A 13,047-nucleotide genomic window follows, 5' to 3' on the forward strand; every position below is an offset into this window, starting at 1 on the left:
AAAAAAAAATGTTTTGAAGCCGCTCCCACCCCCACACAAAACGCACGTGTCGGAGGTACCTACCCATGAAAACGCCAATTAAAATACATGTTACATATCGCCACGCATGCCAGCGAGAGAGCAATATTTCTAGCACCAGGATTCCTTCCTAACCGATGACCTATAGGGGGGCTTTAAAGTGTTGCATATGGAAAATTATAGCGTACTGAAGTTTGTCGCCATTTTATGAGCGCAAGCAAATTTAAAGTTTGACATGTTAGGTATCCATTCACTTGATGCAACCTCATCTTTTTTATTTTACCAAAAATTGGGTAATTTATAGTGTTTTTGTGCCCTAAAATTAACTTTTTTAATGAAATTTTGCTTTTCCTAGGCCTTTGCGGTAAGTGTGCCATAAAAAACATGGAACTACCACTATTTTATTCTCTAGGGTGTCAGCTTTTAGAAAATATGTAAATGTTTTTGGGGTTTTAGGTAATCTTCAGATCTAAAATGATTAAGCATGTGTGCAAAAATGGCTCAGCCAGCGAAAGAGTTAAAGCCTTTACAGGTTATAAATTAAGAGTTAAAGTGAAAGTTTACCCTAATATTAAAAATCGCTAAATCTACTTGCAACAGCAATCTAACACTAACCTATCTAGCCCTGTAAAGAAGAAATCAGTATACACACAAAAAAGTAAAAACAAAAGTTGAAGCCGATCCGACCCGGTCTGCAGCGGTGGAGCCGATCCGACCCGGTCTCCAGCGGCGGAAGCTCCGCAGAGGACACGGCTGACAACGGCTGTGAAATGAATGGGAAGTGACCTCACCCATAGACTTACTATGGGGTTTCCGTTGTCGGCTGTGTCCTCTACACCCGCCTCCACAGCGAAGCCCCGGCTGACAGCTCAGCATAGGACTAGGCCGGAGCGGCTTTAGAAAAGGTATGTATAGCAATTTCTTCTTTACAGGGCTAGATAGGTTAAGTGTTAGATTGTTGATGCCTGTAGATTTAGAGATTTTAGTATTAGGGTGGATTTCTACTTTAACATTAAAACTGGCCCTAGAATTACTGCCATCACGCTCATGTTTGAGGCGATACCTCATGTGTTGGCCAATCACCATTTACATACATGCATGCCTTATGTGTGCGTGCAGGGAAGCCAGGTTGCTTTTACTTTATTTCTATTTTTGCATAATTTTTTTAGACACAGGCGACAGGTCCTCTTTATGGAGGTATATATTAGATCCTCCCCCAATGTCTCTCCTGCCCTCCACAGCAGCTAATCAAACACAGATCATGCTTGATTAGCCGTGTACCTGATCACAGCAGCCGAGAAATGAATGAACTAAAACTCGAAAGGACAAAATCCTTGCTGCTTCCAGGTACAACCATCGTAGGGAACAGATGTTCCCCCGATCTTCTCCAACTCTCCATCCTGAGTGTAGCTACCGCCCAGATGCTAAAAAAAAAACAATACCAGGCTCACTGCTGTAGAGCTTGCTTTATCCACTTAAAGTCCCCAGATAAACACTATATTACCAAAAGTATTGGGACCCCTGCCTTTACAGACACATGAACTTTAATGGCATCCCAGTCTTAGTCTGTAGGGTTCAATATTGAGTTGGCCCTAGCGCTCCTTGTAATGACAGCCGAGCGGGCTTCTCAGCCGCATCAGTTGTCATTACAAGACAGCCGACCGTCAGGTATTGGACACCGGTACTGGGGTGATGCCTCTAGCTGCAGGCACCACTCCGGTACAAGCACTTTCCCGAAATATCGGCAATATCGGTAACCTCCGGGGCCGATTCCGATATATCGGGGAAAGTGCATATCGGCCCTCGATCTATCGGCTTTGCCGATAATCGGTCAATCCCTAATTCCCAGCTCTCTGGACTACAGAGCACCTTCCTCATGCTGTGTTGTGGAAAAGAGGAGAGGGGGCATTCTGTAGCCCTGTCCTAGGGTGACAGCACTGCTCCTAAACATTACTATGAGCGAGCATTGTCACCCAAGGACAGGCAGTGGGTTACTGGCAGGATTCCCAGGTGAAAAGTCCTGAAGAGAAGAAAACGAATGCAGCCACCATATCCAAGGACTGGTAAACTGCAACAGATTACATTTTTATCCTCAGATGTAGATGTGTCTTCATGATGTCAGGTTTCAGAATTAGCCTGAATGCAGTTAAGGTTCATCCACTTACCTTAGAATATTTAGGCAGACGTTACCCTCTAGATCTATATTTGGATGATATACCATTGTCTCACACTTCACTTTCGGTGGATCGTGAGGGTAGCCCTGTCCCACCTGCAGGGGAGAGACAAACAAAAGTGTGACTGTATGAAAGCCAAAGTTGCATTTTGCTCACTTATAAAGTAACAGGCAATGAGAGACAAAAATGTATTATTGGATTACAAATACTATCCAAGCACTTAGTGGTGGATTCATCCAATTTGTGCAAGTGCCTTCGTTCTGTGCAAAAAACAAACAAATGTAAATAGGCGATCTCTTGTGCTGGTTGAATGTAAATCATTACATCTGGCCACTAGATGGCGTTACGCATTATAGGAAATTCCTGTGGAACTTGGTTCCATCTAGTGGCCAAATGTGGTATTTTCTGGTTTAAATCAATGATTTACATTTGAATAGCACCAGCACCCAATATACCCAATTTACATTGGTTTTTGCCCAATTCTCACAGAATGAAATGTACATACACTTTTGCTGGACGAGTGATTTTGCATCTGGTGTCCACAATCTCTAAGGCAGGCCGTACATTATGCAATTTTTCTTTCCAGCAACCTTGCTCAATTCCCCCATCAACACAGTCAGTGTTGATGAAGGAATGCCTCCTGCAGCACTATTGTGTTCTGCCAGTGGGCAGCCTTCCCTAACGGCAGAATACAATGATCATTGCTGGAGGCTAGAGCTGCCGGCAGTGATCAAGCGAAAAAAAAAAAAAGACAGATTGGCTGTACTGAAGTCAATCAATGTATTGACTTCATCCTTACATCCAAACGTTACCCCTGCTTACAAGGTAACCCAAACATAGTATCACTAGGTTTAAAGTGGGCTTTATTTATATCAACCATAAGAATAAAAAGAAAACAGATTAAGGGTGGATATTTAGTTTAAAAGCATTGCGCAACAGATTAATACATTGCATAGAATTATGAGATGGATGGGCCTCAGTACAACCAACCTGCCCATATATGAATCAAAATTTCTATCCATCTATGGCCGGCTTAAGACTCTGTTCCCACTAGTGTGACTTGTCATGCCACTTTAGACACAAAGTGGCATGACAAATCGCAGCCCATTGATTTCAACGGCACCCAGTCCAATCCATGCTACATAAAGTCTTGGAAAAAGTTCTTACACTATTTTTTGAGAACTGAGTGCCAGGGTGTAAAGTTGCATGAAAGTCACTTCAAATTTGTGCGACTTTGGAATTTCACTAGTGAGAACGCAGTCGAATGGATTACTTCTAAGAAATGCGCAGAATCATAGCAGGTACCTGCTTTAGGGCAGTGCTGTATTGGGACCATTGGGTCTACAGCACCTGATGGGGGGGCGATGCTTCGCAGACTAATTTTAGGACAGTGTGGTGCAATAAAAAAAGAGAACCATTTTCACCGTTGTATGTGCCAAGACAAAAACTGCAAGCGCATTATTCTGATACCACGGAATAGTATTTCTGTAATTATGTGTAAGAACTCACCTTAAAACTGAAGACAAATTTGCCACCCTTGTAAAAGCCCTTTTAACAAATAAAAAAAATGAATGTCAGCAGCATGAACTAACAATGAGCAATGTGAGAACACAGCACATGTACAGGGAATATGCACAGAAGAAAACTGCAAATCTAAGTAGCATAGGAAATGTAACTTTATTTTACAATTTATACAGCACTTTACATATGCATTGTACATTCACATTACTCCCTGCCCTCAAGGAGCTTCCAATCTAAGGTTTCCATCTCACATTTATATTCAGTATACACAAGACAGAAGGAAGATACTGGAGTAACCAGAGGAAGCCCACACAAGCACAGGGAGAACATGCAGGCAGTCTTGTGGTTGGGCTTTAAATGGATGATTCTAGTGCAGAAAGGCAGAAGTGCTAACCATAAGCTACCATGGTTAGTCGGCCCCTCGTTCCCCCCCCCCCCCCCCACCTGTTTTTCTGGGTTTACTCACCTCCCAAGCAAAATCCATCATTGTCTTAGTGCGATCCGCTGCTCCGATGTCACAGTCTAGGTCTAGGTCCAGCGCTGCCATCTTGGTTCTCCATGTTGGAAGCCCCCTGCCTCTTCCAGGTTCAGACAGCCGACTCCTGATGACACGTGCTGGCTCCGCCCACTGGCAGCTGTATCATCCATCCTCCTTTGCTGGGATGTGTGATGGGAATATCCCAGCCAGCAGAGGGAGCTGGGAAATATTTTCTCCCAAGCAAGAATGGCGGAGCCGGACAAAAATAAAAAGTAAAACACACCTTAACAAAAATCTAGAAGTGATTAACAATGAGGAGGGGGAGGGAGTCCAAGGGGCTAAAGTGGATCTGGGGAAAGAAAGTGAAGGTCCGCTTTGAAGTTGGCCACAGATGGATCTAGAATTGTGAGTTCAGCAAGGACAGGCCGAATTACAATTCATTTATGAATGAGTCACTCAAATAAATCGGCTTCTCTCAAACAGCACTGATCAGTGTATTCTGACAGCAGGAGTCCTTACTGTCAGGATGCAATAACACCGTGAGGAGGATTTCTTCATCCACCTTACATGTTTGGATAGGAGAATCCATTTGTTTGTTTATAAATCAACTTTCTGGCCGATTAAAGAAAAAAAAAAAACAACACAACTATGGCAAGCTTAAAGGGATTGTAAAGACAGAACGTTTTTTTTTATCTTAGTGCATTGGATGCTTTAAGATAAAAAAAAAAAACCCTGAGTGCAGCAGCCTCCCTCATCCCCCCCTAATACTCACCTAAACCCATCTTTATCCAGAGATTTTGCAGGAGTTTCTCAGCTGCCTGGGACTCCCCTCCTCATTGACTAAAACAGCAGCATGGGGCGACTGGCTCCCGCTGCTGTCAATTAAAGTCAGCCACCCAATCAGGAGAGATAGGGGGCGGGACCGGGTCGCAGCTCCGTGTCTGAATGGACACATGGAGCTGTGACTCTGCTCAGTTGCCCCCACAGCAAGCTGCTTGCTGTGGGGGCACCCAACAGGAGGGAGGGGCCAGGAGTACCGAAGAGGGACCCGAGAAGAGGAGGATCTTGGCTGCTCTGTGCAAAACCACTTCACAGAGGAGGTAAGTATAACATGTTTGTTATTTTTTTTAAAAAAGGGAGACTTTATAATCATCTTAAGCCTAAGTTTAGATGTGCAGGTGGGTGGAAAAAAGGTGCAGTTGAACCTATGTTGTCGTCATCCCCCCACGCTGCAACAGGCAGCAGATGGTGCTTTCATGCCACGGTTGCAATGCTTCACAAACATGGCAAAATCTACCTGACATAGAAGAGCATCGGTCGGCCAAAATGGGGCTAAAACAGGTGGCCAGGCAACATCACACCGCCTTCTCACTGACTTCCTCTGAGGCAGGATCTGAATGCGGATCGGGCTTCAGAGGAGATTTGAATGTAGCCAGTGAGCATTTACAGCTGTGAGCCCTCCCCTTCAATGAATGAATCATTCATTCCTTAGTGTCCTGACAGCAGCTGCAAATAAAGATGATCATAGATAGATTTTTTCCCCCTACATCAGCCAGCAGTCTGATGAAAAAAAAAAAACAAAAAAAACACAACATTGGAGGTGGATAGAAGGATCCTTTCCGCTGTGCTATTGTAACAGTGAGACTCCTCTGCTGTCACAATACTTTGGTCAATTGGCGGCATCAGCTGATAAGAGTGAAAAATTCCCAACATTCCTGTTTGAGAGAAGCCAATCACTGGACCAACTTCTCTCTAGCAGGAATGGCAATAGATTGATCAATATTCAGCTTTTCCCCACTGAACCGAATTTCGATCCATCTATGGCTAGCTTAAAGCTGAGCTCTGGGGAAAGACGACTGCTCTCTTGCCTGCTTAGGTCCAGGAGCCACAAAAAGCACTCTTACCCAATCCTCTCCTCTAACAAGCTCCCTGTGGTCAGCCCCCGCAGTCTCTTCTCCCCTATACTCTTGAGGGTCGCAGGTCCTCAGACTTCAAGTCCAATGCAGAACCCATAGCCCTGTACTAGATGTGAGGGTGCCGAGAGACAGTTCACTGCCACAGCGTAGGGGAGGACAGTGCCAGCTGCTGGGGGAATGGAGGATTGCATCCACCTACATCTTAAAAAGGAGAAGTACAGCCAAAGCTCGTTTGGCTATACTTCTCCTATGGATCACAGGAGTGCAGTTCGTTCTGCACTCCTGTGACCCATTTTCAGCACACTATCACAGAGCCGGTCCAGGCTTGGGCAAGATTGTGACAATAGAGTTAAGATCCATCCACATGCCTGGACTGGCATCCGGCTCAGCCTGTCAGCAAACCACTGAGAGCCTGAGCTGGCCGCTCCCGCCCCACCACAGCTTAGCGCTCCAGTGGGCGTAGGGGGGGGGGGGGGGGGGGAGAGAGCAGACAGCTGACTGATCTCACTTCTCAGTGTTAGAGCCAGCAGGGAACAGATGTAGTGTCCACCTAGGTAAGTACGAACCAAAAAAAAAACGATACAGCTCTTTTAATGAGGGATTAACCCTTACAGTGCAGAGCAGCGCCACTGCAAAGGAGCATTTGTTTTCCCCCGGGAGATGAGCTTCAACCTTTTTACCCCCTCCTCCTTTCCTACAACACCTACAATGTGACCCTCATATTAACCCTTTACCTCCCTTATCCTCCACAGTTGTACATTATTTATGACCTGTATCTAATGCACCCTTTAAGCTCCATATTTTAAGCAGTATTTAACCAATAAATTGTAGGAAGAAAAAAAAAAAAAAAAAAAAAAAAAGATTCCCCTTGGGACGCCCACTTTCCAAAAAATAATTTTGGGAAGCTTTTTTTTTTCTTCATTGTAACAGAAAGAGAAAGTTTGTTCTTTTTCTTTAATATAGTAATAAAAAGCAACAAGGTGGTTATTAAATATCACCGAATGAAAACCATCCGTTTCAAAAATATTAAATAAAATAATTTGGGTACGGTGCCGCATGCCACAGTAATTGTCAAACAATCACAGCACTGAAACTACAAAGTGTCCTGGTAATAAAGGGGCATTGCAGGCTGGTACTCAAGTGGTTAAGTTATATTTTTGCTAGAATATTTTAAAAGTAATTTTAACTTTGTATATTTTTGATAACCCTGTAGTAACCATTTCCTCCTTCATTATGACATCTACTCTGTCAGCTCTAGGAGTCCTGCCCCCAGTTAATTCACTTTCGGGTTTGGGTGGATTTCCCCCCCACACATCCGTCTCCACTGATAGGAAAACGTTTCTGGCTGAGAAACGGAACGCTGCAGGCGGGGAGACGCCAATTTCATGTTGTGAATGCTTCATCCTTTGCAACCGAATGAAAGCTCATTTCTCCTAGCGCAGCCTAATGTTTCTGCAGATAAGGCGAGCTGGCGGGCTGTACGTGGCTAACCGCCGCCGCTGAACACAAACTAAAATCTGCACAACAATAGAAGCAATTCCGCAGCCATCCACCTATTTTCTGGATGGGTACCGGAGAGAAAACATCGAGTTCCTCATCAGGTCACCATAGTAACACAAGGAACACTTCGCTCTACCTCTGCTGTTCAAGAAAGAGACAATCAGCTTCTCTTAAAGGATTAGCGCACGGCCGCTGCAATAACAGGCTGTGACGCTGCTGGAGGATTCAAAATTAAAGCATGAATATAAAAAGCAGCAATCCTGATAAGGCTCAGATCCTCATCGTGTACACTCGTGTACAAAAGCTCAGGACCCATAAAGTCTGGTTTAAAGCTCTAATCCAGAAAAAAAAAGTAAAAATCCTCCTTCCCTGCACTACAAAGCTTAAAAGCTCATTTACATCCAGAAGACTGAAAAAAGCGGTTTTACTTACCTGATTCTCTGCTCCCTTAGCAGACCGCATTCCCCCTACATTCCAACAGTGGACTGTTTGTTGGAGTTTTCATGTCCAATGTAGGGCTATAGACCCTGCATCAGTCCTGATTTCAGATGTCACCAGGCTGCTGGAGCATAGGGGAGAAGCAGCTGCAGGAACCAGTCTTGGTAGTGCAAGGAGCCTGCAAAAGCAGTGGATCAGGTAGTTAAGGCTAAGTTTAAACATGCAGCAGCCCTTGCTGCCCCTCTGAAAAGCAATCCGCAGTGGACCTCTTTACAGAGGGGTTTGACAATATGCCGCCTCTTTAATAGCCCATAAAACCCATTGCACACATTTGCAGTGTGGCCCCATTCATTTGAATGGTTTGTGTTCAACAGTGGTGCTGCCCGAATGCAAGGGGGGCAGTAGAGACATGGCTCAACTGCCTTTTTTTAGCACCCCTCCCCCCGACCACAGGTGTTAAAAGAGCCCTAAAAGTGCTTTTATCGATCTCCTTAAACAGTGGTTTTCAAACTGTGGCCCTAGGGCCAGATGAAGCCCTTTGCAAGCCTTTACCTGGCAATAGAGGCATTATTCCTGCCACTGACACCAACAGTGGAGCCGAATTCCTCCCACTAACAACAAAAAGGGGCACTATTGCTCCCCCTAATACCAAAGATCAGGCATTGTTTACTCCCACCCGGCACAGGCTGGCCCACAAAGTCTGAAGGATGGTAAATTGACTCTTTCTTTAGAAAGTTTGGAGGCCCCTGCCCTAGACAAAAATGAGCATTTAACCCTTTTCGTTCATAGGCTGCACCATTTCAATGGAAGGTTTTCAGTTTCCTTGATATTACCCACCATTTGGAATTCAGTCTGGAGAATATCCATAAGATAGGAGTGCCACTAAATCTAAGCGAACTTCAATAGTTGACATTCAGTTCCAATTTCCCCTATTTTAGGTTCAGTGCTCACCCACCATGTCCACTGTTGAACCTTTCAGATTTAGGGCAAGTGACAAGGTCCTAACTGGTTGGCATCGGTGGTGCCAACCTACTTCGTAGCACTCCTGATGCTTCTGGGTAAGAGAGGACATGCCAGCAACCCTGGTATTTTAGTGTTCAAGTCTGGCGGCCAAATCACCAGAACATAACCGCGCCACATGACAATGTAAGCTCCAGCAACAGCGGACATTGGGTACTTTGTGACAGCTAACATGGGGAAGCACTGTAAAGGTGAGTCCAATGTGGTCCATGGGTAGGCTTTACAGTGAAAGAATCGCTTTAATGGTAGAATAGTGGGCGATTCTGTGCTATGAACAGGAATTAACTTGTGTAAGCAGCTGCTGCCTCCACTGTGACTACTACCGAGGTAGGGTCAGAAATGGATAGGGTGTTATGAAGTGGATGTGGCACTGCTTATAACAATATGTGTGTTATGGAGAATTGTGCAAAAGAAGAAAAAAACTGGATTAAACCAATACAAAAAAATAAATGCAATGCCTGCAGTTAGTATAACAGACAAACAGTGCCTTCAAATAGATGTATAAATTCATAAGTTAGTGCAAATGGCATTTCAAATTACCAGGGCTACGAATTATAAGTCCTTTGGCGATTTAAAATGAAAGTGCTCTACATTTTTATACCCTTAATATGGTGCTCCAAAAACATGCCAAAATATATAATAAGTCCTTGGTATAGTGCTGCTGTAAATCTCTTAATCTGATGTTACAAAAAGAATTTCACAGAAAACCACGCGGTGTGCCAGGTGTCTCCACACGTGATCTCCCTGTTTTTACCCCACTCACCAGAAAGCTCTCCCCTCGTGGGGGTACCCAGCATTCACAGCACCACCTGGCTGTACAGCCATGGCCAAAAGTTTTGAGAATGACACAAATATTAATTTTCACACGTCTGCTGCCTCAGTTTTTATGATGCCAATTTGCATACACTCCAGAAGTTTATGAAGAGTGATCACATGAATTGCAAATAATTGCAAAGTCCCTCTTTGCCATGAAAATTACCTTAATCCTATAAAAAAGATATCCACTGCATTTGTGAAGAAGGCTTCAGGGCACCCAAGAAAGTCCAGCAAGGGCCAGGACCGTCTCCTACAGGTGATTCAGCTTCGGCATCGGGGCACCACCAGTGCAGAGCTTTCTCAGGAATGGCAGCAGACAGGTGTGAGTACATTTGCACACATAGTGAGGAGAAGAATTTTGGAGGGTGGCCTGGTGTCAAGAAGGGCAGCAAAGACGCCGCTTCTCTCCAGGAAAAACATCAGAAAAAACACTGATATTCTGCAATAAGCACAGGGATTGGACAGCTGAGGACTGGGGTAAAGTCATTTTCTTTGATAAATCCCCTTTCTGATTGTTTGGGGGATCCGGGAAAAAACTGTTGGGAGAAGAATAGGTGAGTGCTACCATCAGAACAGTTAAACATCCTGAGACCATTCATGTGTGGGGTTGCTTCTTAGCCAAGGGAGTGAGATCACTCACGATTTTGCCCAAGAACACAGCCATGAAGAATGGTACAAAAACATCCACCGAGCGCAACTTCTCCCAACCATCCAAGAACAGTTTGGCGAGGAACAATGCCTTTTCCAGCAGGATGGAGCACCGTGCCATAAGGCAAAAGTGATAACTAAGTGGTGTGGGGAACAAAACATCTAAATTTTAGGTCCATGGCCAGGAAACTCCCCAGACCTTAATCCCATTGAGAACTTGGTCAATCCTCTAGAGGTGGGTGAACAAAAACCCAAATTCTGACAAACTCAAAGCATTGATTATATAAGAATGGGCAGCCATCAGTCAGGACATGGCCCAGAAGATGATTGACAGCATGTCAGGGCGAATTGCAGAGGTCTTGAAAAAGAAGGGCACAAATATTGACTCTTTCAATACACTTCATGTCATTTTCAATAAAAGCCTTTGACACTTATGAATGGCTTGTAATTATACTTCAGTATACCATAGTAACATCTGACTAAAAGATCTAAAAACACTGAAGCAGCAGACTTTGTGAAAATGTATATTTGTGTCATTCTCAAAACCTTTGGCCATGGCTGTGTATGGATATCCAGGGCCCACAGAAAGCTGTTTCTCCTTTTCTTTATTTCTACTTCCCCAGAAGTCTCACACCACAAGCAGGACTGTACAAAGGGTAGGCTTTCTGGTGCACCCTTGCAGATGTTAAGTAGAGCAGTGCTGAGACTGGTATGTAGTAGGAGCAGGTCAGACCAGTGCCAAGTAGTAACAGATAGTTTGATGATACAGGAGGGTCAGGGAGAAGCATTGTCTAGACAAGCAGGGACACAAACACGTGTAGATCAGAGTCCAAACGGTACACAATCACAGTGAGGAGAGAGCAGGGTCAGAGTAGGCCAGGTCATAAACCATTGTAAAGAGAGCAGATACAAGCTAGGTCAAGCAACAGCACACCATGTAGAGTCCACTACCACAAGGCTTGAGTCTGCTCCTGGTGTGAGACTGCTGTGAGCTGTACTGCCTATTTTCAGTATCCAGCATATATTCTTGCAAAGCAGGGGTCTCCAAACTTTCTAAACAAAAGGCCAGTTAACTGTCCTTCAGACTTTAGGGGAGCCAGACTATGCCCAGTGGCAGGGACAGCGCCCCCAGTGTCGGCCTCAGTGGCAGGGACAGCGCCCCCAGTGTCGGCCTCAGTGGCAGGGACAGCGCCCCCAGTGTCGGCCTCAGTGGCAGGGACAGCGCCCCCAGTGTCGGCCTCAGTGGCAGGGACAGCGCCCCCAGTGTCGGCCTCAGTGGCAGGGACAGCGCCCCCAGTGTCGGCCTCAGTGGCAGGGACAGCGCCCCCAGTGTCGGCCTCAGTGGCAGGGACAGCGCCCCCAGTGTCGGCCTCAGTGGCAGGGACAGCGCCCCCAGTGTCGGCCTCAGTGGCAGGGACAGCGCCCCCAGTGTCGGCCTCAGTGGCAGGGACAGCGCCCCCAGTGTCGGCCTCAGTGGCAGGGACAGCGCCCCCAGTGTCGGCCTCAGTGGCAGGGACAGCGCCCCCGTGTCGGCCTCAGTGGCAGGGACAGCGCCCCCGTGTCGGCCTCAGTGGCAGGGACAGCGCCCCCGTGTCGGCCTCAGTGGCAGGGACAGCGCCCCCGTGTCGGCCTCAGTGGCAGGGACAGCGCCCCCGTGTCGGCCTCAGTGGCAGGGACAGCGCCCCCGTGTCGGCCTCAGTGGCAGGGACAGCGCCCCCGTGTCGGCCTCAGTGGCAGGGACAGCGCCTCAAGGGCTGGATAAAGGCAAGCAAAAGGTCAAAATTTGAAGACTACTGCTGTAGAGAATCTACTAAAGGCTGGTGAAGGTCCTTAAATTTAAAAAGTCCTTATAAAAAATGAACAGATTCCCCTATCCACACATTTGAGGTGGATAGAGGAATCCTCCATGCTGTGCTATTGTATTCTAACAGCGCGACTCCACTATCAGAATACACTGATTAAATGAAACATTTCTGACAGTCCCTGCTGAACCATCCGAATTTGATCCATCTATAGCCAGCTTTACAAAGAATGCAATGAATGTAAAATTCAGCTGGCAGCAATGACCTGGGTGTCACTAAGAGATGAAATTACTTTCACAGACAAGGTTGTTGTTTTCCTGATTGTACCGCAGTTGAATCCCTGAATCAGTTCAGTCATTTCATGCTTAGTGGAGTTCTACTTTATTGTCAGCGGCCATCCTGTGTGATATCTTGATCCTCAGACACCTACCTCATCAGGACAGATGACTAGCTTGAAATTAAGAAGGTCGTCATGGTCAGAGAACTCTATTTCGCACGTCTTCGGCAAGTTCAGCTCGTTGATATCTGCAACACAAATCAGCAGCCGTGTCAGTGCAGCAAAATCCATTCAGTTTCTCAAGACACAGCGGCCATCTATTCAAAGTGTCTGAAGATAGATCCCTGCTTGCTGCCCTCGACAACCAGACCACCTTCCATTCTCCTTCCTGCTGCATCAAAGGAAAATGGAGAAGCTGATTGGCCAGGATGGCCAACAA

At 45.8% G+C, this 13,047-nt stretch overlaps 1 protein-coding gene across 1 annotated transcript in view; it reads right to left on the reverse strand.

The window, feature by feature from the left end:
* UBE2M (ubiquitin conjugating enzyme E2 M) overlaps nt 1-13,047 on the reverse strand; it is a 32,758-nt gene that overhangs the window by 9,010 nt on the left and 10,701 nt on the right. Inside the window, exons 2-4 of the mRNA XM_082274456.1 lie at nt 12,762-12,856; nt 3,702-3,740; nt 2,184-2,287 (exon numbers count right to left, since the gene is read on the reverse strand). Coding sequence (XP_082130582.1) covers nt 2,184-2,287; nt 3,702-3,740; nt 12,762-12,856 — 238 coding nt within the window. The remainder of the gene's footprint in view (nt 1-2,183; nt 2,288-3,701; nt 3,741-12,761; nt 12,857-13,047) is intronic.

This window comes from Pelophylax lessonae, assembly GCF_965119305.1.
Source record: "Pelophylax lessonae genome assembly, chromosome: 12".
In the NCBI taxonomy this organism is placed as follows: domain Eukaryota; kingdom Metazoa; phylum Chordata; class Amphibia; order Anura; family Ranidae; genus Pelophylax; species Pelophylax lessonae.